The 27772-nt window shown below is 41.7% G+C and overlaps 2 protein-coding genes and 1 long non-coding RNA gene across 6 annotated transcripts in view; 1 reads left to right on the forward strand and 2 right to left on the reverse strand.

Annotated features, from left to right (window-relative positions):
- Positions 1–4669, reverse strand: part of Hnf4 (Hepatocyte nuclear factor 4) — a 29039-nt gene extending 24370 nt beyond the window's left edge. The window contains exons 1-2 of one of the 2 annotated variants that reach the window (XM_043422399.1): positions 3971–4669; positions 3256–3797 (exon numbers count right to left, since the gene is read on the reverse strand). In XM_043422399.1, coding sequence (XP_043278334.1) covers positions 3256–3340 — 85 coding nt within the window. In that variant the 5' untranslated portion in view covers positions 3341–3797; positions 3971–4669. Of the gene's footprint in view, positions 1–3255 lie in introns of both variants that reach the window. The other variant, XM_043422400.1, reaches the window with a different exon arrangement.
- Positions 4670–6938: 2269 nt separating this feature from the next.
- LOC122411939 (E3 ubiquitin-protein ligase AMFR-like) lies at positions 6939–27356 on the forward strand. Of its 3 annotated transcripts, none has more exons than XM_043421063.1 (8): positions 6939–7070; positions 9698–10014; positions 15848–16105; positions 17804–17959; positions 22478–22788; positions 22957–23353; positions 23509–23750; positions 23961–27356. In XM_043421063.1, exons 2-8 carry the CDS (start codon positions 9757–9759, stop codon positions 24145–24147), a joined length of 1809 nt encoding a protein of 602 aa, XP_043276998.1. In that variant the 5' UTR covers positions 6939–7070; positions 9698–9756; the 3' UTR covers positions 24148–27356. The 3 variants fall into 3 exon arrangements, with proteins under 3 accessions (XP_043276998.1, XP_043276999.1, XP_043276997.1); XM_043421064.1 differs by having other exon boundaries at positions 6953–6970; XM_043421062.1 differs by having other exon boundaries at positions 6977–8064.
- On the reverse strand, positions 14756–15853 carry LOC122411940 (uncharacterized). Its single transcript, XR_006261262.1, has 3 exons — positions 15546–15853; positions 15062–15202; positions 14756–14992 (listed from the first exon to the last, which is right to left on the reverse strand). It is a non-coding gene; the product is annotated as an uncharacterized lncRNA (long non-coding RNA).
- Positions 27357–27772: the final 416 nt, after the last annotated feature.

A 27772-nucleotide genomic window follows, 5' to 3' on the forward strand; every position in this document is an offset into this window, starting at 1 on the left:
TGAGCATTCATTTCGTCGGATCTCAGTTTTTTGTTGCACCATCGGAAATCCCGTCCAACAGTATAAAAATCATTGTATTCCGACCCTCCAAGCTTTTTTGGTTTTGTTATGAAAAATGGAAATTCTCGCTTTTGTTCTCGCTCCTAATCGATTCTCGGCGGATGCTCATAGAAAAATAGTTCCTCATCGATGCGAGATCTAAAAATAACCGACGAACTGTAATTTGGAGAAGAAAAGGAACTTGCAAACTTCGAAAATAGCGTCAAAGTTCTCTGCTATCGAATTAAATCGTTGTAATCTTTTTAATCGGCGTTTCCTTATCGAGATCCGTTTCGAGGATAGCGATAAAACCTGATGGAACAAAGTTCAATTTCGATTATCACAAAAACTTGTATCTTCCGTGGTCTTTTGTATTGTTTCTTTAGAATTTTTTGTGCGATTAGAAAAAAGTAAAGAACAATTTGAAAAAGTTTGGTAAACGTTGCTGCATGCGGGGGGGAATTGTCATTTTTACATCCGGCAGGGGAATTTAAATCCGTCGGAAGGAGCCTCGTTGAGTTCACTACCGAAGTACGGAGTTTCGCCGCGAGGTAGCGAACGCCGCGGGGTTCTCGCGTCCGCGGAGCTGCGTTATCAGAGAATAAGTAGAGCCTCGCGCCCAAGGAATCCGTAAACGTGATTGGGAGCTCCGGGCAAGACGAATACGAAAAACTTGACAGCCGAAACGTTTTTTTTTTTATAACGAAATGAACGCGGTCCGAGTGGAAACTCGGGTATGGAAAATGGAAGTGAACGCCAAATGGGTTGGCGGTGCGAGTCTCCTATCCGTTTTCTCTTAGCTGCGAGTCGCCGTCTGTTTGTCCGGGTTATCTGCACTTGACCTCAGTACCAAGCAGCTCCGTTAACAACTATACGATAGCTGGATCGTCAAACGAATTCCTCCATGCGCCCGTTAAGGAGCAATCTTTAATTTGTCATGCGCGCGAAACGTGTTACGATCGATTTATTCAATAAAGTGTGATCGCTTGCTTTACAAAAATGGAAAAATTTGTGGCCGCTTCGTTTTTTTTTTAGAAAAAAATGGCGATTTTAGCTTCAACCAAACGTTTAACGAATTATGTCGCTATTTCCGACCTAGTAGCGTTAATGTCGAGCCTGTTTTACTTATGAAAAGTTCACCTCCGGGTCGTCCGCCAAGTTGGGATAATGACGAGCCGAAAACGATAATTCATAGCGAATAATGAGTCGTCTGCCGGTGCCACGACGATTGGGAAATGTATTCCTGCATCTTGTATACAATGGAATGTTTTACATTTCAATCGGCGTACATACGCTCGCACGTAATGTGGCCCAACTCAAATAATAAACTTACATTCACACTATTTTGTTGACCAATAGCCACGAAATACATTGGATGGAAGATTCGATTCGATGTAACGGAACAAACCAATACTGTTTTTTTTCCATAAAAGACTGTAGACGCGAGCATTTTTTCGCTGTACAGTCTTACTTAAGAATCCAACAGGAAGTGGTAAAACAGGGGACGTCTACCAAGTTAACAAAAATAAAACAAAATTTCGAATCGATGGTCTAATAAAAACCCTCCAATAATTCGAGTAATTCTCCAATTTCGTGTCCCGTCCAATTCGCAATTCGCATCGACACTTCGTGAAGTAAAAAATTGGTGAATTACAAATGTTTTTTTCGTTCATTTCGTTGGCGCTGTGAAGTTTGCAAAAGTATTTGTACCGTTAAAGCTTTACAGATATCGCAAGTTAAAGTTCTACCGTTTCTCCATCTGAACACACGTGGTAATCGTCAAACAAAAAATCTGTATCGAAATAACTCGAGAACTATTTGTTCTCGATCTATCCTCTGGTTTTTGAGAAAAAAATTATTGTGAATTGTGATAAAAATCGTATGAGAATTTGGGCGGGAGAATTTCAAGGTTCGCGACATTGCAACGCTGTCGCGTGAGACCAGCCATGGTTACCGCTGTACTTTAGGACGCTGCGCTCGTCTCAGACAGCTGGCTGTTTACAGTGTTGCCACGATTCGCGCGTTTCTGCGCGAAATCTCTGAAGATGTATTCAAGCAGGGACGTACGCAATAAAACAAAAAAATATAAAAACTCCAAAATCACGAGGAATTATGAAATTTTAGTAAAATATCGTAACCATATATTTGTTTACTGTGATCATTAACGATAATGTTCGCTCAGAAAGAGAGCCGCATCCTATTTTTATTTCTAGGGCACTTGGCTATCGAACTATGTACACCTTGAAAGCTGCTTCGGGCATCTACGCGCCCTATACGTTTTCGAGTTTCGCCAGCAGGCGGCGAGCGTCGCAACATTTTCGCGCGACCGTTGCTGCGCGTCGCTCAGATGGAACTAGGAACTAGTGTCTCGCGTGCTAAAAATCGTGACTGCTGCGCGAGTGAGTTGAAAAAATATTTTCATGGCTCAGACTAGACTCGAAAAAAGTTGTTTATCCGCGGGCTTAACCGATTGCAACAAGTTACGAAACAAAGAAGATATTCGTGCAAACACAATTCGTCGATAAATGCAAGATTTTTATTTTGGTATATATCGTACCAAAAGTCCTCGTGCGATATTTACTTTTGAGCGTGAATGTATGCGCATGGAAAGGACCTCGGGTGAATTGGTTGCAGAGAGCAAACAATGCGGGGAATAATAATTTTTTGACTAGTAGCAACGCGCTCGTTTTGCCGGCGTTTCAGCACTCGTTTTAAAAGAAGTGCCGCAACGACCACTCGATCGCGCAAAAGAGATACAGGGATGGAGCGAACGAGCCTCGCACGGCTACTTGTTTCTTAAAAGTTTCTTCTTCTACGTATTGCAGACCCATTATGCCGAAGAATATCCTCGTTTGCATACGTCCAAGAGCGCGAAATGTCGTCTGTTTATGCGCGTACTCTCCGAGACGTTCGAAATTTTCATTTTCTTCTCCTCCGTGTCTACTTTTTTCACTATCAAGCTCAATATTGACAGACGAATATTAAGAAGCTTAAGCAGAATCGAGTGCGGATTAGTGCACACAGCAAACGAGTTTGACATGAGCGATCGGTTCGTGGCCTTATCGATGACGAATTTGCCTCCCATTTATTCTTAATTTGTATTAGTACTTGTTGAAATTTTGCAGTGGATTCTTCCAACGAATTAAAAATTCGGATGATTCTCAAAATTGAAAAGATCGACGGCTTAAAAGGATGAAATAAGTATGCGGAACTTGCCAGAGTTGGGGGATCCGGAGTGCTGGCTGCGTGCGATCGAGATGTCTTTGACATCGGTCAATTCTTCGACGTCGTCGCACTCCATGTTTGTATTTGGAAAAGTATGATGCGTGTGTGTTCGATGTCAGTATTCCGTTGGTTTTGGGAGAGCGCGGTTGATAAGAAGCGGAGGCACACACTCGCGGTCACTCTCTTCTCCAAAAACAATTGTTATTGACGCTATGAAAATGAGTGGAAAAAGCGTGAAGAAGGCATTGAACTAATTTCAATTTGTCTCTTCTATTTTCTCGTTGTCTCGTCCGCCGGCTGAGATAAATGTCACGAGTTTCGGTAAATAACGACACACTCGATGTCCTCGCCCGATATGAATTTAGTGGAGAAACGAAATAGCTGCTGATCCCCCGCCGATTAAATCCTATCGTCGCAACACATTATCAGAAACCGAAAAGTCCTAATCTCATGGTAACTCGCGATAATGCGACCGAGCGCGCATACATTCCTCACCGCGATTTAGTCCCCGAGTCGTCAGAGGGATTTTTTATCTGTCGATTAAAAAATTAATACGATTCCATTTAAAAATTATTAATGTTGCTATTATTATGACGCAGCAGGTTGTATTGATTTTTTACGGCTTTGCGACTAACACGGATGCGGAGGCTTATTCTCGAATGATTCAATGTGAATAACGGCTACAAACGTAACAGTGTTAACTCACCGTTTTATTTAGAGCCTCTGTAAACACCGAGAATATTTATAACTTATTCAGTAGCATAGATATTGTGGGTGCTCCTAGTTATTTTGAGGCCACTAGGCCAGAAGGAACCAAAACGCGCTTGCTCCCGTGGCAGAGTGCTTTGTGCCCGGTGTCCTTTCTTAAAATACAGTAAACATGACTTAAAAAAACGCAAATTCTTTCAATTTTCCGTTCCCTTTAACGCGCGCAAGATAATAATGTTAAAACGCCTGGCGATATGCTGATTTTTCGAGCAATTCTTCACACACGTGATGGGAGCTTTTCGAACGCAGTAATTCAGACCCGACGGAGATTGAATGCTTTTAGTGCACATGAATATTTTTAAAGCCGTTTTCGAACGCTGACCGAATTACCGAGTTAACCATAAAACTTGTAGCTTTTTACACGCGTGATCGAACCCGACCGTTCGATTATTCGTATTAAATGGTTTTTTTATTTGATTATTTTATGTTTATTTTCCCCTCAACACACTCGCAAGAAATTCACATTTCATATTTACCGTTTTTACGAATATACGAACGTTAAAACGTCATGGAAATATATATATTTTTCATACATTTTTTCTGGCATACTGCGCGTTTGGCGACACAAATAAAATGACGAGGAACGAAAAAAACGAGAAAATTTCATCACGATACGCCGTACGGAAGAAACTGGTAGTGATATCGTTACCAGCAACTCTGCGAAAGGCGAAACAAAAAAATAGTCGGTATATATAAGTGAGCGTCTGGCAACAAGTGTCGCGTTGGTCCAATCAAGTTGTGACGGAGAGACCGAGATGAAAAGAGAAAGAGAAAGAAAGCGGTATATTTACTGTCTCTGAAGTTTCCTATCGATACGCGCGGGCTCCGGGGTCGTCGCGCAACATTTTCATCAAGCATGGATCAACGCCCTCTCCATTCTCATCTTAGTCATTTGTTTTATTCTTCGTTGTAACGTAATATTGTGTGTTTTCGATCTCAAAAACTCTTAAAAGTGTCCGTGTTATCGAGCGAGTCGATCGAATCTGAAAGGAAAACGTTTCAGAGGGCGCCACCGCGCCCTCGCTGCTGCTCATCGGACAACCATTTGCAATTTTTTCCGACAATTGAACGTGTTACGTAAAAGTTTTGAAGATTCGAAACAGTGACTATACGATATATTTGGAGGGCACTCATCACAAACCATTTTCCGTATTGAGAACTGTACTATCGATCATACCTTGGAGCTTCCTACTCGCGCACTGCTCAACCAAATGTGAACTAACCTCAATTTCTTCGTGCGATATGATTTGGTTTTTTTTTTTATATTACTTTCATCAAAACCTAACAGAGGGCCCTTGTTTTTCAGGAAACGTCTCGTTCGTTTTTCACGAGTATATAGCCTCGAAGAGTTGAAAAATTGTGAGAATAGTATTAATGAGCGTGAGAGGAAATATTCGACCAAAAATTCGAAAGAAGAATGTGTTCACAATTTTTATTTTTCGACTTTAGTGAATATCTATCGCAATCTATCGGTTGAATTAACGTGTGAGGTGGCGCCACTTGTCGAAACACTTGAGGCATGAAAACCGGACACCTGTTGAGTACACGGTCAAGCTCGTTAATCGAACGGTAAAGTTGACTGGTGAGTGAGTAATTGCGGCGGTTGAGGCAAGTGCGTTGAATGCGTAAAAAATCCCACGTGCTTTTTCAACGTTTGACGCTTGACAATGTATACTCGAGCGAAACGAGTGAAACTTAGGACGACGAAATGAAATTTAGCCCCCCGAACTAAATTTCTTCTCTCGTACTTTTTATTATCCTATTTGCTTATACTTGAGTATATAAACCGCGACTCGCTTCAAAGTCCGCGTTGGAAGAAAGCTTTCGCTCTACTGCTGTGTCGGGTCGGGTTGATAGGCACGTCGTTTTGTCGTTGATGCAAGAGGGAATCGCCTTTGTAAACGACGTACAGAGACTGATATAGAAAGAGAAAGAGAAGGAGCGAGAAAGAACGCGAGCTGCGTGTATCATCGCGTGTGCGTGGGGAATCGAAGAAAAAAAAAATACGACTGCTAGCGCCAGATACGTTCGTGTGTTGATCTCGTAAGCAGACACGCCCGCATTCGCAGCGATCTTCTATCCCCACTGCACTTGTAACACGTGTTTTTTTTTATTTCTCGACTGATGTTATTTTTCTTGATCCGTTACCGCGAATCTTCGTTACTTTTTTCATGAACATTTATTAAACTCGTGTTGACGATGAATAGAGCTGATGTTCATCTTGCGCTATGAGTTTAACGTGTATTCCGATGTCAAAGAAATTTCGAATTTCATCTCTTTGAACAACTCTTTTCCATCGTTGGATTCTCTTCAGCCCCTTTTCCGGTGGCTCAAAATCGCTGATTGTAACGTTTCCGGACTGGAAGTGGGCCGTGTGAACCTGACGCGAGGGCGCCAGAGGCGCAATTCTTTCAAATTTAAAGACTCGGCCATAATTTTTGTGTCTCCATGGACTTAATATATTGTAATCCATGCCGATTAATGTCTGGATTGACTGGTAAATCATTGTTCAAAGATCACAGGATCGCAAAAAATCTCGTTAGACAAAGATGGCACTGAGTTTTAGGTTTTACACGTTTTTTTTTTTACGAGAGTTTCCCAGTTACGTTACGCGAACGTAGCGCCACTGCCTTCCCAGCGAAAATGTTTCGCTCGACTTTTGAATAACGAATCATCATCGGTCGATCCGTACGAAAAGACCGACCGATGGTACAAAAAACTTTTAACGATCGTTGATAAAAGAAATCGCAAGTTTATCGTTAGTTGATAACATTTTTCGATTTGAGAGCTTCGGCGCTCAACCAGCAGGCTGCGCTGGTTACTCAATCATGGTTGTACTCTCGCGGAGTAACCGTCCGAGTCTTTATCGAACGTACGTGTCCATCCATCGAGACGACAGGCGGCGAGAGAAAAGTGCACAAGTAATCGCGATTCCGAGGTACAAGCACCGTATACGTTGAGCGGTGTAGTTAGATGAGCGCTGCGCTCGTGAGAGCCAGAGAGCTCCGGTTTTGACGCGGAACAGATAATAAAAAAAGGTATCGAAGAGAGACAGAGTCGGAGAGGAGAAAATCGGGGTTAAATACGCTAGATTCGTGTGCCAGTTCACCGAGTGTGTGTGTGTTAGAAATAAATAAAAGATCGAAAAATAGGAGCTACGGAATACGGAATAAACAGACGGGGGTGACAGACAGAAAGAAAGGGAGAGAGTAGTAGGCGGAGTATGGGCACGTGTGTATATTAGCCACGACATTTGAGGAAACTAGGCAAATATTTGGAACGTTCTAGTTTCGATTTTCTCGAATGAACCACGAAAGACCTATTTTTATTTCGAGATATTAATTATTTCGTTTCGTTTATTTTTTATCTAATCTTAACGTTTTTCACGCTTTCGGCATTTGGTAGCTCAATCGTAAGCTATAAGTACGGACGATCGCAAAAGTCGTTCAGGCTACTAGCTCTCGCTTCTTACTAATCGGACTCTCCGCTTCGTACGTCCATTCGTCTATCTCCTACAAGGTGTGTTTGTATGTGCACGGGCCTTGGCTTATCGTAGCACGACTAAAAAGACAAAGAAAGAGAGCGAGGAGCAGCCGAACGGACGTCGCAGCTGCCTAGTGGCCGCAGACTTTTCTCAATGCGACAAAGCACCCTTCTCCCCTTTGGCCCTCCCGCGGCGTTTTCCCCCACCCCCTCTCGGCGCCTACTGCGCGAATCTTCGTCTATAAATATTGCGGAAATTCGTGTCTTTTGTGGAGAATAAAAATTTGGTGCTTTTTTGTTCATTTTCGTCGAATTCTGTCCTCACTCTCGCCGATATCGTTGTGCCATACGCGCGCTGTGACCCAATTCTCGCGCTCTCGAGGGTGTTTCCGCATATAAACCAGTTTCTTCGCTCATACTCGAATACCTTCGTTCAGTGATTTCGGGTTTGTGCTTCGCCGTTAAGGGCGCCGAACAACGTGCTTGCGCGGGGCGTACTTGCGTCCAACGTCGCCAAAAATAAAGATCCTCCGCATTATCTTTAAGGGGGTAAGATCCATTTTCTTTCATGCTCTTGCTTTTTTCGCTTTCATCGTAACGAACAATTTTTTGAGAGTATTGCTTTTAGGTGATCATTCCCGTGAAATTTAAGCGTGAAATTAGTTCGTCCAAACCTGCCTCAAAATAATACCACAAAATTGTGCGTTCGAGGTATCTTTCCGCATTTCCTTACAAACTTTACAAAGTACTACGTGGTTTTTTCGAAAAATCGTTTATTTCGATGAATAAATAAAAATGAATCAGTCGCCTTGAATCATCAAAGAACGCCTCGAATGCTATATAGAACGTTCGACAACGTATACGTAACTTTACTGCGACGCCGGTTCATCGATCCGACCTCCACGTGGTGATTATGTCGTCACATTGGAAAAAAGTTTCGTAAAGGTGAAACCGTATTTGTTTCTGTTCTTTTCTCTTCTTTCTTTCTTTTTTCGAGGCTGCTTATTTAATAGATCGCGGAAAAATCACTTTGTTGTTACGGTCTCGCATTTGAATGAAAAATGACTTGAAATTGTTTCTTTTTTCTCTTCCCACGCCCATATATTTGAATAATTTGTACATCCGAGCGTCGAGGGCCCAATAAAAAAAAATGTTACAAGCGTTACAATACGTCGCTGCGCGTGCATGTTACATTCTAAATTATACACATTTTCTTTTAACAGACGCGATACTCGATCTAACGCATTGCACTCGAAACAATTCGATACTTCCGCTACACTTTTCAACACATTTTTTACAATTCCTGAGATTTCACCATGACCTTTGTACACTTTCAAATGCATTTACCATCCGCCCTTGAGAAATACACGTTTTTTCGAATTTTTCACACTTTCTATATTATTTTCTAAACCCCTTTTTTTATGAGACTTCCGAGGATCCTGCTTCAGCGATTCCCATTTGTTCGACGATACTTCAATTTTGCACCACTTTTTAACGTTTTAGACCCAATTTCAGCACCGAATAAGTGCTTCACGATTCTTCAATTCGCTATTGTAAACGATATGAGAAGCTAACAGGAATTCTTGACTGAAGAACAATCGCTTTTTCATACACTCGCTCGTATCACCTTTCATATTTATTATTAATAGCGCACACCGAACTTTCTACCAAACCGAAAAGTGAGACCGAAAACTTTCACTGATGAAACTTGCGTTGTATTTGATGAATAATCTCGACTCTCGTTGAAAAATCGAGTCAAAGTTCAACAAGACAAAACCGCCTCGCACCGCTCCGGGCAAGCCCTGACCAATCCGTAATACGTAATTTCTCGTATCCTTCCGGCCACGATGCGAAGCACACCACCGGTTGTTCACGTCGAGTCGATGCCCCAAAGACCGGCTACAGTCGCGAGCAGTCAGCGCAGCTCGGTCATCGTCCTCATTATGCCGTTCCATTTGGGACTATTTCGTAATTTCTTTTTTCTTTGTTGCTGTTGTTGTTGTTGTTGTTGTTTTTTTTATGATTACGAACATTCGCATTCGCTCGGACGCTGAGCAATGTTTTCGTCCGTGTAATTCAGCAATAATGTGTGGATAGAAATTTCTCCTTTTTTTATGAAAATTGAAATGATTCGGGGGCACTTGCCTTAACAAAGTTTGTTTCGGTTCTGACCATGTTGCAGACTGACCTCGTTCTCCGAGAGGCGATTGGTGGCGCGGTATCTAAAAAATTGATCCAATAATGCCGATCGTCTTTCTGGACCGGTTGCCGGTCCCAAGCTTTCGGGCCTACACGACGATAAGCGTCGCCATTTTGTCCTGCTCCGTCTATTACGCTGCACAAATCGTCAAGGATCCGTCGTGGCGCAGCAATGCGACGAATATCGTCATCGACGAGGGCAACGTGCCGGGAAACGAGAGTACGACGGACACGCGAACTCCCGGAATCCACTTTAAGGAGCTGCTGGCCTGCATGATCCAGGAACCGGTTTGTTTTTGGGTAAGTGTTGGTTTTGCAGTGACAATAATTGCGCGGAGTTTCGTCGAAATTTTTTGCAAATACCTTATCCATGACCTTCGGGGATCAAGGCTCAAGGCCAAATCGCTTTTCTCTCCCAACCTTCCTGCGAGGCAATCCCAATGGACTCGCGAGAGTCGTTATCACCCCTTTCGGGCACAAAACGACGAAATATAATACTCGTTCGGCGCATCAACGACGCCCAGCGAAATAAGCAATCGCTCGCGTATTCCCCGCGATCGAAGCGATTGCACGCGAGTACAAACCTCCGTAGTAATTCGCCTTTTTTCCCTCGGCACAATAGAGGCGTGTTTGTGAAACACGAGGGAGTCTATCGAGGCAGCAACGCGGACGGCGGGCGAGCCCCGCGTGTCCACGCGATTGTGGGCGTCCGACACACGGACAGTTTGAAATCTTATTGCGTAAGCTTCGTACTGACTCGGTGTTGCCGTCGTGCCGTTTCAATATTCGCGTATGCGCAGCGGTAAGAGATGGAACGAACTCGGTCGAATGATTTTTCCGAGACCGAAGAAATCGCCGTCTCCAAATTCGCAGATTGGCCGGCTTCTCGTGGCCCTTTCATAGTTTCCGAGGCCTCGCTTCATTCGCGCGAAGCCCCGAGGCCGGGCGCCACCTCGCGGCGCGTCTGGGAACCGCTGCCGGACGCTTCGCCGTCAGTTAGTCTCTTTTTATTTACGATAACAAATACTTCCTCCAAACACTTGGATTTCACGTTCGCCGCGTTATCGTTATGGCAATTCGAGGAACGAAAAAAACCATTTGCCGCTCTTATTCGCGTCAAACTATTTATTCTCGCTTTCGAACGATCGCTCGTTGCGCCATCCTTCGATGAATAATTCACGAACTTTAACACGCTCGAACAACTAGCCTTGCGAACGCAGTGACGAAACGTGTCATTAGGCAGGATGAGGAATACAAAATTCACTTCTTGCACGCTTCTCTTGTTGCCCTATCGGAAATAGAATGTGCCATAGCTGACTTTTACACTCCCGTCGAAATTATCGCACCCGAAAGAAAATGAAGCGGTTCCTACACGGAGAGAGAATTGAACGGTTATATTTAGCGTGAAATTAACTCTCAAATAAACCGGATATATTTGACTGCGTGGACGAGTTAACGGAAAATATTTATTCCAGTAAAAAAGCACTGTCAAATTTTCCATGTTTTGCGGAATTTTCAGTTTTATAATGGTTAATATTGCAGATTGTTAAATTTATGATACGTATACTAAAATTTACAAAACGTTTAGTGAATTCACGTGTAAATCACCCTGAAACGGTGATTTACACGCTTCAAAAGGGCTCGGGCATGAAAAAAATGGGGAAATCTTTGCAATGCAGCGCCGTAAAATTCACCGTGACGTCAAAATTTACTAAATACTCCGATAAAAGTTTCTACTGTGAACAACGAACATTATTTTTTTAATAGGAAAATTCGGTTTCTCTCCCACAATAATATCGTGAATTGCAGCTCGTAACTGGATGGTAATTTTTCAAATTTAATTCTCTCTCCGTGTACGTCGAAATTTTTTGAATAACGTTCCTTATGAGTCAGCGTTACGCCAGTCCATTCGCAATTGTACACTGATAAGGTGATTCGAGGCTTTGCCGGTAATGCAGATCGCAAACCTTGACTCGAGCTACTTTTACGTCGATTAACGAGCTTTTTGCGGGGGTGTCGCAGCACCGTTGAATCTCTCTTACAAACTCGGCTCTTATTACTTTCAATACGTTCGTAGAAACCGTGAAAAGCATCAGACCGAGTTCACCTTGCAATAGATGAAAGAATTTTTCGGGTATTTCAGAGGAATCCAGTTAGAAAAGGGCACTGAAATTACAATCGAAAAACTTTGCAAATATCTTTGAGCTATACGAGGAGAACTTTCGATCCGCGCAGTTCTACGGAAACAGGCACGGAGTAGCGGAGGTGAGTCGTTACGAGGTTGAAACTTTTCACTGGAATCGTCTCACATCAACGTATGAGCTTCTTCGACATTCGTCAAATCCCTTTTTTTTAAAGAGGGTCGCTCGACTTGGAAAAGCCGCTTGAGAATCTCGTGTCCGCGTAATCGAAGCTGGACATTTGAGATTCGATGCGCACAATTGGTAAAAGTGGGGCCGGGCGGCTCTCGAGGCGGTTGGTAAAAATCGTTGCGGAACTTCCGGTTCTCTCCCAAGTTCGAGTCCCCTTTCGCCGCGGAACGAGGCTTCCCCTCCTTTTCTCATCTGCGCAGTTATAGTTTGCCATCGCGGAATATTTTTCTGGCAATTGACCAACGTCGAGGTAAAAAAAGAAGAAATAAGCGACGAGACGCGGGGAGAATCCGAAGCGGACTTTTCATGCTCGACGAGACTCGCCTCGACGACACGGAGTCGCAGACCCCAACTTTTCGCCTTGTTTTCGCATCGCTGTAACGACAGAATGAGCAAGCTTTTAAAAAATTGTGGATTTTCGAAATAATTCGTTTCGCAATATTCGCTCGGGAGTATGCCAACGATAATTATTCATGCGCCAACTCGTAACTCGGCTCGACCAAGGGTAATCCAGAATCGTATTGCATGGATGCAAATTGTTTTGGTCAGATAAGAAGAAACTCGTTAGCTATGAATAATGAGAGCGAGTTGAGCGACGAATAGAATGAATTTCAAGCGCACATTTCCCAAGCTATTTTCAACTCGTGACATTGTCTCTTCGAATATTGCACAGGTACAAATGATCGCGATGGAAGCAGCTGCTTCTGAAAATAAATGATTTATCGATTTCAATTTGAGAAATGAGAATTGATGAGAGAACAGCGGAGAGGCAAATGGGATTTATGAGGAGAAAAAATGACAGGGAGGAGCTTCTGAATAAGTAAACTCGTGACAAAACGAATGATCGTTCGAGGAAAAAAGAGTTTATTCGTGATAAAAATCAACTTATCGGAACGATGAGTCAGCTTGGCCGAAGAAAAATGAATTGGAATGACGCTGAAGTTTCCAACGTTGGAGTCCAACGAAATGACCGAAAAAAACTCTCCAATAATTCCAGTAATTCTCCTATTTTGTTCCCTGCCAAATTTGCGATTCGTAGTTTTTCAAGCTGCACCAACGATTCGTGAAATAAAAAATTGGTGAATTACAAACGTTTTTTTCGTTCATTTCGTTGGACTCCAACGTTGGAAACTTCAGCGTCGTTGAATTGGAGAGAGCAACGAATATGCGTGTATAAAACCAAATCGGAGAAGGTTTTCAGCAGCGTTGACAGTTTGTTAATGGAAAGGAGTCCCGGATGAAGAGACTCAAACCAGATTTTATTCGGAGACGTTGGCAAGACGCTGACCTAACTCACTCGTAAATACATGTTCGCGCTCATCCTCGACCGTAAAAGTTAATAATACCGTAAGAATAATTGACCCAGGCGGTGGAGCGACGTCGATGAAAAATATGACAAGGATGCACTGGAAGCAACGCATTCGCAACGTTCGTTGGCTTCGTCCGAGTGCGAGTAAGAAAAAAAAAAAAAAAACGAGCAAACGACTCGTCGGGAAGGCGATTTTAGTGTCAAAGTCCATTCGCCAATTGTCAGAGTTCGAAGCACTTAGAAATAGCTGTACGAGACTATCGACACTCCGGAGATCCGTCGGACTTGATGAACAATCAATCTTCATTAATTAGTCCCAGTCATTAGCATCCCAACAATAACGCGAAGCCTGCTGCTGTTGAACCGTTTAGTTATTCTCACGTCGAGGTGATCGTACGTGGCGATCAACCATTGTTGTCCCACTGTCGCGCACTGAATCATCCCTATTTATAGACGTTTTTCTCATTTTTATTGATCCTCAATCGCTGGGAAATTTTTATCGAACGAGTATGCGGAATTTTAATCCTTCGATTACTTTAATCCGATTCATAAGAAGAAACCTAGGCAAACTGGATTGTGGCAAAAAGATGCATCGCCTATTTTTTAGTTACTGCCGCGAAAAGTCATTCGTCAACCAGAATTTCAAAAGAAAAATCAGTTTAAAATGCTTCCGCGCCGAGTGACTCTGCGCACGTCGTTCGGATTGCTCGATTATTTGTCGAAAAAAATGGAAGTTTGAGCCCGAAAAAGTGAAGCCGATCCTCGATTAAGGGAGACCGCGACCCCCCAGGTACGCAGAACGAAATTCCCTAAGAAGTCGTTAAAAATCGACGTCCGTGAAAAAGCGCTCGAATAAGGAGCGGCGAGAAAATGATGAGCGGTTCGCTCGGCGATCGGGCAGAAAACGTTAGTTCTAAAATTAAACGTTCCTTCATAAATAGCGAGCCGTCTATTTGGCAAGGAAGCGAAGAAATGAATGTACGTGTGTATGCGACACGGCACGAGGCACGAGGCACGAGGAAACCTTTCTGCTGATGTACAGTGCTCGTTGGCTCGCTCAATGTCACGGGCATTCCTGTATTTATCCACGCCAATTACAGCCTGTATAATTTACGAAAAGAGCTTCGCTATTGCGTACTCACTCGTTAAGTATGCGCGCTCGACTCGGTGCTGCCTCTATTAGAATTCTTTTGAAATCGATTTTTATTCAGTTTCGCAGCAAACTTCATTAACAATCCTGATTAATTTGAGTTTATTGCCAACAGTCGTTTTAATTTTCAGCCTCAAATAATAAGCTACTTTTTTATTTTTCCATTATAATTATTCAGTCTTTTGTCTTTTTTCTACGAACGCTACTTTGGCACGTACGAGGTTGTTTTATTAAAGAAAGTACAATGGGCCAGACTTTGGCGACACAATGCGACGGAACACGCCCGGGACAGACACTCGTTTCACGAGTGCTGCGAATTCTCTGCACCTCGCTGTACTTTCAATAACCTCTAATTCGCTGTGATCTTGAAGGCTCTTTCATCCACCGAGGGCCTCGAACACGTCGGCTTTGTTGTGCTCGAGTTAGTTGGCACCATCATTTACGCCGCTGTATACGCCGACACGTTCGTTCCATTAGACTGGACCAAAGTCAAGTTCATCAGCATCTTTTACTTACATTAATTACGTTTATTTGTTCAATCCATCGACGATTCACATTCTTCTTTATCATCTTCCCCTTCCCGCAAACCGTGTCGTGAATGTTGATAAGCCGCGATTAATAACGATGATTTTTTCATCTCAATTCATTCGGTCAACCCTGCATTCAAATATATTCAATGTCGCGTGAGTCAACTGCGATCAGTCCATTTTCAATAAACAGTCCGCGCATCAATTTTTTCTTATACGACCCAAGGAAAAATATAAAAATGCGTGTTTATGAAAATGCATTGTTTATTTTATAAGTCGATTTTAAAAATCGTCTTTTTTTTCATCTGCATCCGCCATATCCGGTCCCAAAACGTGACGCACTCCGATAGTAAACAATCTAGATTTTTGTCGTGCGCTCTGCGTTATTTTAAAATTTTACAAGTTATATTATCACGTTTGTGAACTTTTATCATTATTTTTCGAGAAAGTACAATTTTACCAATGATAAATACCTCGATGGTGACGATGGTGAGTCCACAACGGAGTGACGTCACAGACCGAAACAGCACGGCGGCTAGCGTTTCCGCGCGAAAATTCAAAATCATAAATAAAAAATAGGTTTTGAGCAACACTTTTCGGTCTTGTAAAATTGAAATAAAAATTCTACTGGTTCATTACGATCTCTGGGTTAATTAAAAAAAAAGTGTAATACCCCATTTGCGTCGGAAACTAGCCTGAAACGTCCGACTTCGTATATATATATAACAACTCGGTAGGCTGTACTAATTGAGTTATTTGTTTCTTTGATTTTCAGCCACTGATGAATATGGCTTACTGCGCCCTCATACTTTTGGGCAAATCAATACAGAGGCTCGTTTTTGGGGAGTTACGCCCCTCCGAGCGTCAACATCTCAAGGACAAATTTGGGAATTTCGTATTCTACAAATTTATCTTTGTGTTTGGTGTACTTAACGTTCAGTACGTGGACGAGGTCGTTTTGTGGTGGGCATGGTTCACAGCACTCGGTTTTCTCGGCCTTCTAAGTCAGCTGTGCAAGGATCGATTCGTATACGTGAGTACTTCGATATATAAATACAAATCTTCGCTCATTTATATATAAATGACGTTTTTTCAAACGCACGTTTGTGGAATATTTGCCATAAACCGTAAACGAGACGGTTACTCGAAAGGTGTCCTTGTGCAATAATGAAAAACGCCTTTCACTTTTGAGCGCACTCAATATTCTTATATCCCGTCGAAGGGGAATGTCTTCGTTATTATTGTTATTATTTTATTAATTCTAATTAATTTTTTGCTCACTTCGAAGCGTACTTCGAAAAATACTTTGCCACGTCTAAAGGTGGAACGACTAGTTTAGAGGATCACTGTAAAACCCTGTTTCAATACCAATTTTTCGGGTTCGAGATATTTTCGAGTAATCGCGTCTTCGATAATGCGATTCGTCGAGAAACCGAATCCACTCGTACGCCACTCTCGTTGTGCAATAACAACTAAAATAAATATAATAAAAGAAAGAGGGAAAATTGCGATACACAAAATCCCTTTAAGTTTATCCAATTAGGATAACGAGGTTAGCTTATATTTCGCCAAGCTGACGCTGTGAGGGGGATTCGCCTCTGAGAATGACGCATCACCGCACGGAATATTCACACACTTCCAAATAGGCGCTAAAAAATATCCAAGCGACGGTCAAACGAGTACAACAAACATGATCGTTGTGACAAATGTGCTAATTCTTGTGGACGCGTCGGTTCCACACTTTGAAATCTCTATTTACAATGAGCTTACCAACAACTCAATGCGATATCCGCAAATTTTTGTGTTTATCTAAAATTATTATATTTTTCTTCTTATGGGTCAAGTGAGTTCAGTCGTAAAAGTCGTTTACGATCGCATTGAGAATGAGGATGAAAATATATGAGCACGGGGAGATACGCGTCGGACCAGATCGACTGGTCTATGACCCTGAAATTCCGATTTCTTGATTAATTCAAAACTCCCGGAAAGTCAAGTACGAAAACAATTTTGTTTTTTTCATTCGATGACTAATCGCAAGTTTTGTTGCTTCAAATGATGTTTTTGACATTCAGCTATGGAAGCAAAATTATATTTTTTATCGGGTTTCGGCTCTCGTCCATTTGAAAACGTTTTAACCGAATTTCAATTTGTCCCGGAGAAACGGGACGATATATCGAGTCAGGATTTTGGTCGGTGATCTTTCTTTTTCCAGAAATCGCGAAAGCGCAATTTCGGTGTAGAGAATCCCAAAAACGTAAAAATAAATTGGCGAATTAATGTCGCGAGACGAAAGTATCGAAATCACTAGGATTTCTAGCAGCCCCAAAGTTTCGAATGCTAATTTATAACTCCAGGATCCCGGTGGTAATTTCAGATACGAACCGCCGCTCGGTGTTCTCCTGGGATGTCTGCTAACTCAGCGAAAACCAGTTTCTTATCGTGAAATATATTTCGGAGGTTCTCAAATTCACAGAAAAAAAGAAACACCAAAGCCAAAATGTATTGAATAACAAATATTAAACGATTCAATCGACGAGGCTATTTTAAGCACTCGCTCATTTGAGCACATCTCAGAAGGTCCCCTCGGGGACGAATGAAATTTAATGATTCTCGATACGTTTGTAAAACAAAAGTACAATTTTTTCTACCGACTCATTCCCTAGCCCAGTTTGTTTGTGCAAATTTGATTTTTCCATCGCGTTCTAAATATATGCTTGAATTTTTTCCTCAGCTGTCATTCTCACCGACGACTCCAGGCTGGAGTCACGCTCGCCTTTTGGGACTACTCGCAGCGATCCTGGCACTGTCCTCGTTCATGCTTCTCCTATCGACCGCGGCGGCCTTCTTTTTCGTGTCCTTGAACACTTACGCATTCATGGCAGCCGAGGTGAGTTGGAATTCGTTTTTTCCCTCGTTATTCTTTGCCTCGTTGAATGATCGTGAGATTTTTTCTTGGTCGAATCACTCGATGAGGTCTGACGAGATTGAAAACTTGCCTGGACTCGACGCCTCTCGAGACTCTCTTGTAAATGATTTTTTCAATTCCCCTCCTCGTTTGAAAAGGATTCTGAGTTGAATTATGCATAGAAAACCTCTAAACAGAGGTTCGCGAACTCGATTTCGGGAGCAAACTCAGAGCCGAAAATGTTGAGGGGGCACGTTTTTTTTCACGTATCACTAACCGTCTCGGCAGTGCAGGCGACAAAACTTGGCAACAATTGAGAGGAGACTTTCATCCTTGTGAAAAAACTTGAACTCGAGCTTATCGGGCCTCCTTTTGAACTTGAACTCGTTTGGGACAGCCTCGATGAGATATTTCCACGGTTAGCCTTCGTTTCGACGAGTATCGCGTCGTAACCTCGTCACTCGTTCCATTCGGGTATGATCTCAGTCCTCGGTACCTCTCGTGGTTTATATCCTCAGATCAATTTCGAGCTTAATTTAATTTGAAGGGAAAAGTTACTGCGATCATTCCGCTTTGAAATACTTCAATATATTAATTCCATTTTTGTCGTTACTTCGATTATTACTATTATCGAATTAAAATGGCAAACTCATAGAGAAAACTACTAGATCCGCTGAGTCAGAAGTTGTGTCGTGACGCTGCCTCGTGCGTGCATGCGTGCGCGTGAAACATATCCAAGTTTTTATTAAAGAACTACTGCTCGCTCTGACGATGCTGATCGGCGGGTTAACACGATCCGAGCTTGGGACACGCGATGATAAAACGTAACCAGTTTTCGATGGTGACGCTACGATGCCCGGGGGTGGGCCGAAAAATACCGCAATTTATCTCGGAAATGCGGAGAAGGAGAGACAGAGGGAGGGCAAAAAAACGTCCTTAAACGAGAGGTCAGGAATGAATTTATTTTTCTCCGCATTTCGTGGAGATTTTTAAGTCTTGGAAAAATCCAACGAATTCGTTTCCATTTATTCGCGATTCTTTTTGTCGTCCCGATTGGAGTCAAGGTCACCGGATGACGATCTCGATAATCCACGTTAAGATTATCACGAAGGTGAATCACCGAGTCAACCAGGGCGTCACGAACGATCGCGTATATTATTATTGTGCAATTTAATTATCAAGTATAAATCATGAAAAGTGGTCGCCCTTGGATCAATTTTGCATAAAATATGCCTCGTACGAGCCTCTCAAACGTCGCGAATGTTCTCCAACTCTCGGTTCACGTACAATTACAATGACACGATTATGAACGTACCGGAATCGCGAAGCAGCTGCTTTACAGACTTTGCGCGCGATTTTTATCATTCCAATGAGGCTAGCAGATTTTTGGCAATAATGTCAAATAGCCGAAAAAAAAAAACAACGACAAATTCAACCTAATGCTTCAATCTTCAATAATAAAGTTGATGCATTCACATTTCGCTGTGCGAATGCGGATGTGTTTCGAAGCTGTTACACGACATGTGGGTTCTGTGGCAATAGAATTTTATCGATGAGATTGTGAAACCCCTCTTCGAGACGTCGACCTGTCCAGGCCAGTCGGTCACAAGCGGAAAGAAAAATAATCGTGGCTCGCATCAACGTGCGCATGGTATAGCCAGCACCAGTCACTGGCGCAACAAGTTTCGGTCGAATTCGCAACTACGCGAGCTCTAAAGCAGCCGCTAGTCGCTAGTTCATGTACATGCGACGCTGGCGACGCTGAAAACGGGAGTGAGAGGGAAAGAAATCCACGACTCCCGACATATAATGATACTTTAATCATGTTATATAATCGAACGGGTCTTGCGTCTTTCTCACGTGAGGTTATGTCTCGTCGAGTATCCATGCGAAGTAACCACGAATATGAGGCTATTCTCGCCCCTCGTTCACCGTTTCCTCATACCGTCCATTTTCTCTTACCTAACCTATGTTTTTAAAGAGACCTTGAAATTGCTCCTTGCCTCTACTAGTTCTCTTTATTTCCTCCCTCCATTTGTCTACACCTTTTTTCTCGGCTTTTCTCCATCTCGTCACCGCGGTCGTTCCCTTTCCCGTGTGACCCACATACACTCAAATCTATTACCGTTGTACTTCCTTTTATCTCGAGCTCTAAACACGTTTCGCGTGGTTTTTTTTCCCGCCCAACTTGTGACGACACGAAATCCCAGCGAGCAATGCGTCATCGTCGCTAAATTGTGAGCGCGTTTATGGGCTCTCCCGCGCTCGGCATATCGATCATCGGAAAGCGTGCGCGTCGATTATCATAACCTCTCTACGACAGACTCGAAAGACTATCTGAATTCATTCGTCACAACTCGTTCGCATTTTTTCCTTTTCTCGCGTTTCGTTCCTTCGCTTCTCCGGAAATGCAATTTTATCGTGCGCACCAGCCTGTTCTTTATCGAGAAACGGTGAAAATTATGCATAATTGATCGGTGTTATCGCGCTCGTTTTCGACCTCGTTTCGGTGCTCGTGTTCGAAAAATGTGTCTCTCGGTCGTATTATCTAAAAAGCCTCCATTATTCCTAGTTCATTCGAAAAGTGGCAGGGTGTCAACTCCACGTCGGGCAACTCGACATTGTTTCGATCTCTCCAGTCAATCTTTCCATCGTTGAAGTTGAAACTGTCCGAGTGCGTACCAAGTATACAAGCGCGTCAACCCTCCACCAGGGCGAGTCCCGATCGTGGCGACCCGACATTTCCTCGACTGTTGTGTGTGCGTGCTCGTATTTTTCGTTGACTCTACTTTTCCGACAAAACCACACTCGTACTGGACAAAAATATTTCCTCAATAAACTTTAGAGTGTGGTTTTGTCGGAAAAGTACAGTCAACGAAAAATACGAGCACATACAACAGTCGAAGAAATATTTCGGGTTGCTACGTCGGGACTCGCCCCGATGGTGGGTTGACGCGCTTGGACACTTGGCACGATGCAGAGTTGCTACACTTGGAGAGTTCCAATGATGGAAAAATGCTCTGGTGGAGGGATGACACGATGTCGAATCGCTCAACGCTTGGTCATTGGCTTGCTGTTGAGCAAGAAACTATTCCGTTACTCGAATCGACTTCTTTCGCGGACCGTTTCATTTTCGGATGTGTTTGAATCCGAAACCCGAAAAAAATGTTTGCAAAATGTATTTAAAATATCCGACGCTATGATTTTTCGTGCGAACCTCAGCGAACTTGTTAAGTAAATCGAACTGGCGAAATGAGGCGCGGTTGACCAGACTCGATGCGGAAATATCGAAGCTTGTTACTACCGTTACTCTGCCCTCGGGGTCAGTGACCAATCCTTGCGCTTGTATCTCAACTATGACGCTCGCGAGAGCCTCTCTAAGTCTCCTAACGAAATTCATTCAAATTCATGCCCGAAGAGATTGGACGATTTAAAGAAATGTAGGTCGATCGTAAACACAAGGCAACATTGACGTCAGCCAATTTCTCACACATTACTCGAGACTCCTCGGGAACTCGTTGAAATCTCGTAAAAGTATTCCTTCTCCTGCGATCTCGAAAATTCATGAATTCACGTCATTCCTCAGACTCGATGGGCAACATTTTTTTCCTGTTTGCGGTGAATTTATCGCGCTACCGAGCTCGAGAGACTGACCAGCCCCAAGATGACTATCAATTAAACGCGTTTGCGTAACGGTGGCTTTGCGATTTGGCAAAAATATCATATTCGTTATTGCTGGTCAAAGAATTTATTGTTATCCATTTAACCGATAATCACACGAGCAGTGAAATATCAACTCAGAATTTTTCGTCACGAATTTTACTATTAACGATTCTAAAAAGTCTACTACTTTCCTCCGGAGAATGCCTTAAGGAAGTTGAGGCATTAAAATGAAAATGATGTCACCGCTTTTAAACCGATTGCATCTTATAAAGTGAAGTGTAAAAAAAAATCAGTTAAATTTTCAGACAGTTTAGGAGCGTCGTTGCTGAGAAAAATCAATAACAATTTGGGCCAAATAACATGTAATCTTATGGAAGTCAAGACATATTCAGTGATATCTCCGTTAAAAATGATGCTAAAAATATGAAATTTTTTGGGCAACATGAGCAAGGCTTGCCGAATAATGTCAATTTTTTTTCAGATTTATTAGGAGATTTGCTGAGATTATATTAATAATAATCTGTTTCCCGTGCAGTTTTTTGAGGCTAGGATCGTCACTGTTCGTGTTTTCGACTGAGCTTTCACCAGTTTTTCGTCTTTTTTTCCCCAACTTTTCTTTAACGTGTATGCAACATTGCCAAACTGTAAACTGGCCTAACTTTTGAAAGGTACAGGTCATCACTTTTGGGTAAAAAAAATGACTGTACAGCCTCAACTTCCTTAAAAACGTTTTTTACCGATTAAATATTCGAAAAATGCCTTGACACGATTCAGTCTCAATTTTCATAAATAATAGTGCCTGTTAATCAATAATTTTCTCTTCAATATATCCCTTAGTGCGTACTATTGGCAGTTAGAACGATTCACGTGATGTTGCGATACGCCATACATCTTTACGACACCCGTTCGTCGCCAAGATCGTCGGATAAACGGGGCCCTTTGGCTTATTACACAGAGCTTATTTCCGAGCTGACTGTACTCGGGGTCGATTTTTTCCATCACATTCACATGCTGCTCTGGAGTAATATTCTACTCAGTATGGCGTCCCTTGTCATATGCATGCAATTGCGATATCTCTTCCATGAGATACAACGGAGAATCACGAAACACCGAAATTATTTGGCGGTTCTCAGCCATATGGAACAAAAGTAAGTACGATAAGGAGGAGGAGGACTGGGACGCGGAACACGGACTGTGTGCCGGTTGGCGGTCGAGCTCTGACTAACCTCAAAGTTACTTTCACCCTTTTTTCGCTTGCAAAAATTTGTATACTTTGATTTCTGAAGAATAAAATCACAATTGTTCATCAATTTCAGCTATCCTATGGCTTCGCCCGACGAATTGGCTGAAAACTCCGACAGCTGCGCCATCTGCTGGGAAAAAATGGAAACCGCACGAAAATTACCTTGCGGACACTTGTTCCACAACTCGTGTCTGCAGTCCTGGCTCGAACAAGATACGTCGTGTCCAACGTGTCGTTTGGTACTTAGCATGCAAGCCAACCGAAGAGATAATAATACAGAAATGAGGCCTGAGTCACCCGATACTCAGACTTCGGTTGGACGCAACGACAATCATTTTTTTCATTTCGATGGCTCGAGATACGTGTCCTGGTTGCCGAGCTTTTCCGTAGAGGTCACTCACAATCGACTCAGGGGCGACATACTCACTTTGGCGCACACCAACTCCCAGCTCGATGCCATGGCGAGACAAGTCAGTTTTTTCAATCATTTTTTCATACAAATTTAATTGAGTTGGAAAAAAATGTCTCTGAGATGAAAAAGCCTGAAGAAAAAACTCGGACTTTACGGTTAGCGATTTGAGTTTGTCGAGCGAATAAGGAAATTTCTCTTTCTTTTCTCGTTAAGGTGCAACAACTTTTTCCACATTATCCGCGAAACGTTGTTCTCGAAGACCTCAGAATAACGAGATCGGTCGAATTGACCGTCGAGAATATTTTCGACGGTCGGCTGACGGTCCCTCATCACGTGATAGAGGAACCGGAAATGGAGTCGGTGAATCTCACGCCATCGGTTACCAGCCGAATATTGCCGAATCCTCTTGCTGAAAAGACGTGGGATCCGAGTTTTGAAATTCCCGCGGCTGACAGGTAATTCACATCGATTGGTATATAGTTTCATTACGGAGTAACGAGTTTGTGTGAAAAACATCGTTTCCTATTTTAAAAAAATGCAATAACGTTTTCGAGAGCTGAGGCTCTGCATCGCGATTGAAATTTCAATATTTGCGACTTTTTGTTGACAACTTTCAAAAGTATATGAAGCATGAAAAAAAATGAAAAATATTTAACGATAAACAGCGGTGAGGAGCCTTCGACGTTAGGCGGAAGATTCTCAAAGTCATCTTCGGAGAGGGAGAGAATTCTTCAGCGTCGTAAGGAGCATATGCTGCTGGCAGCGAGACGAAAATACGTCGAGAGGCATCGGGATCACGCGACCGATTCACCGAACCGAACGCCTCGAGGCGCTGAGGAGACGATGTCTTAAAAATCGCCTGGAGCAGCGAAACAATCGAATAACAAAAGAGACAAACAAGATAGTCAAAAAAATAAAAATGGAAACGCCGATTTTGGTACTAAGGCGGCATAAAGTGACTAAAAAGAATAATAATGAACTTAGGCTTTGAGCTTGGTAGCTGAGAGAAATGGAAATAAAAACAAAACGGACCCCGCGAGGCCTGAATAAATTGCAGAGAGACGGAAGAATTTTCCTCTTTATTTAATTTTTTTTTTTCGAGTAACGACGTATCGTGTACTCGCGACTGATGACTTCCGTCTAAAACAGCATCGGTTTGTTTAATTTCTCTCCAAAAACCGCGAACTTGTCTGTCGAATGAAGAGAAACAAAATTATTGTGAGCTAAAAAATTGTCTCGCGCAGAGATGAGTACTGTTTGAACTAAAATTGATTGAATAAACGAACATAATTCAGGTAGATTTTCTATCAAAATAGAACCAAAAAAAATCATTTTTTCTTGACGATTCATCAGTTTTTTGAATTCACTAATCGGGGAATCATTTGACCCATTTTTTTTTTCAATTAATCTTTTTTCTTGTCCATTGCGCCTGTTTTTTTTTGTACTATTTTCTTTTCGAACGATGCCCATCTCTGATGATTACTACAAAATATGGTACACGATTTGAGTGGGTTTTTGAGGTTAGCTTCCGTAAAAGTGCAGCTTTCGACCCCTCTCCCTGCCCCCACGATTTTTCCATCTAACATTTCTAGAATTTGTCAACAACTTATTGATTACAAAGTTGCTGATCGTAGGCTGTGTCTTTATGCAAAGTTCTACTTAAAAATAGCCCCCGAAATCAAGTGGACCGTCGAAAAACCAGGTCTAGCCACGCGCCCACGCAATCGAGTCTCCGAGAACGAAAAAGTCAAGATATTTGCTCCCCGATCTCAAAAATATATAAGTAATCTACATCTAATCTTATTTTAGCGTAATATTAATTGCTCGCGCTTCTGCGGACTCGTCCCAACCTCGAAATGACAAATAACAGAACGAACTGGCGGCTCTCGTTCTGATCGGTTGAAAAACTGGTGATGGCCGTTGAAATCGCGCCGCATTGTCGCGGCAGCTCCGGACGTGGAATTTCGAGGTTACAATACGATATTAGGGTTGGAGACTAAAAAAACAATGATATTTCATGATAACAGAGGTTTCTCGTTAATTTGAAACTCGTACTTTACCATTTGCTTTATGGTAAAGCGAAAGAAAGCATTTTCGATACTTTTCAATCTCAAATATTGTCATAAATTGCAAGGATTTCGATCGAACCATAAAACGTTTCATAATACATGGCTTATATTCCTGCAGCTCCCCCAGAAATTTCATTCTTCATTTCACAAAATGAATAAAAAAAGATAAAAACATTGCCCACCTAATTATTCATGCTCATGTGCCAAGTTAGAGAAAAAATCCCCAGTTCTCCTTCCAGTTGTTGCTTCGATATATGTTTCCCACTTTAAGGGGGAGGGGCTTAAATAAGTCACTTTGGAAATCACTCTTTTTATTCTAGATTCATTACAAAATGTAGATTTAAAAAGAAAACCCCGTTCTCGAATCACTGTAACTTCGATCTGAACATTTGTGAAATATTGAAACATGGTCACCGTTGGAATGAGAATTTTCAGGACATTTGGGACAAAACCGCTATTGATAATTTTTGGTTGTTTTTTTTTTTTATCACTGAGAATGTTTAAAAATTTTTTTTTTTCAAAATGATCTAGAAACGATTTTCCATCGTTATTACTGTTCCAACGATGCCCATCACAGAATTTAACTCTTTCGCCGAATGATATACCATTGAGTTTGTCACAAAACGAAGGTATTCGAGATTTTCATGTTTTTCTCTTTTTTGAAAATTGGCGAGAAGTCAGAGTGGCAAATGTGAAGAGCATGTTTTCCGTTCGGACAATGTACTTTAATAGAAACCGCTATTACTGCTGTTATTATTATTATCATTATTATTGTTATACAATTAAAGCACTGATGACATTGTTCATACTATTCTGAATTATAAAAAACACGAGTCGATGTAACATAGATTTAATCACTTTATTTAAGATTTTATTCCTTTTATTTACTGTGGCTGTTCGGAGATACGAACTTGAAGTTGAAAATTAAACGAAGTGGTCAAATGGCAGCTTTCAACTTTGAAGTCAAAATTTGTAATTGATGCGGATTTCTTACTTGCTCAGTTGATTCATGTGCTCTTCCATTATTTGCAGTATCCTCGAGCGGCCATATTTCCGTGTTTAATGTTTTCACAAGATGGCGGTTTTACTTTTGTTTTTCGCCAAAAATCATCGGTGAAAAAACGACGTTGTTTCATAAAAAAATAAACAAAGTATTCGTTTTTTTTTTTTTTAATTATCTCTTATTTATTGTAAATGTACAAAGAGCTCGTACGAATGTCATTATATATAATAAGCAGAGAAAAGGAACGAGAAGAAATACAGCCAATGACGTCGTTCGCAGTTTGTTGGATGTGATAAAATTGAATCTTGACGTACGGCATCACCAATTTGAAAAAATCGCAAAAGCGAAATAGGTGTGTGTTCGTACGAGCAGTATTCACGTATTATTTAATAATGATGATAATAACGATAATGGTATAATAAATAACCAATAATGAATAAAAAATCGAAACCGCGCATCTAACCACAAAACTCACAGAAAAATACTTCTTATTACTATAGTATTAATGGATCTATTTATTGCCTATAGAATCATTTTAAGAAATAGGGAGGAAAAACTAGAAACATAAGGTTATGATGTACAAAGCAAATTCGATTGTATGGCAATGATTTAACATCTCGAGCTTTTTCCGCATTTCTATGGTCGCTTTGTGTGTCATATTAAAAATGAAAGCTTCGATGCTCGTTGTACTTTTTCTTTTAAGATACCACAATGTGGACGTACGATTAAAAATCAACAGAAACCAGAAAAAAATAACTAAAAATCCCTGCGTATCGAACTTATCAGTTTTTCGTTTTACTCTCCGATGGATCGACCATATTACGTCGTTGCCCAAATACTATAACATTGTATTTATCCTTCCACGATATATCTTTGTAAATATTATGCGAGGTTAGAAATTCCTGATATTACCAATGAGCAAGCCTGTCCTTCATTTAGGGATATATGTAAGAAAAGACAAATAAATACACTATTAATTGTTGTAGTTATACATATCTTATTCGTTTTTCCCCCCCAATTGTTTCTTCCAATGATTTTGTGTTCTACACAATTTCGAGGTCAGGAGCTTTGAGCAAACATGTACGGGTCTAAACTCATGGGGTGTCATATAAAAGAACTTTCCACGAGTTATTTTGTTCCGATATATATATGAACAAAAGCATGAAATTATTTAGATTGTGTGCTGCCTTTGACAATAAAGTATTGGCTCAAACTGCTCTCAGGACTGTGTTGCTAGATACAGAACTCCATTGGGAGTTTGGTAGTATAAAATTTTATGCTGTGAAAAATTCTCTCTCTAAACTTTCACTTCAACTATCATAGATTATTGGATGAAACATCGTTTTTTCAAAGCATAATAACTCAGCAATTCAAAAGATGAAAAACTTGGTCACAAAAGTCTGAA

Source organism: Venturia canescens, chromosome 6, assembly GCF_019457755.1.
Source record: "Venturia canescens isolate UGA chromosome 6, ASM1945775v1, whole genome shotgun sequence".
Classification (NCBI taxonomy): Eukaryota; Metazoa; Arthropoda; class Insecta; order Hymenoptera; family Ichneumonidae; genus Venturia; species Venturia canescens.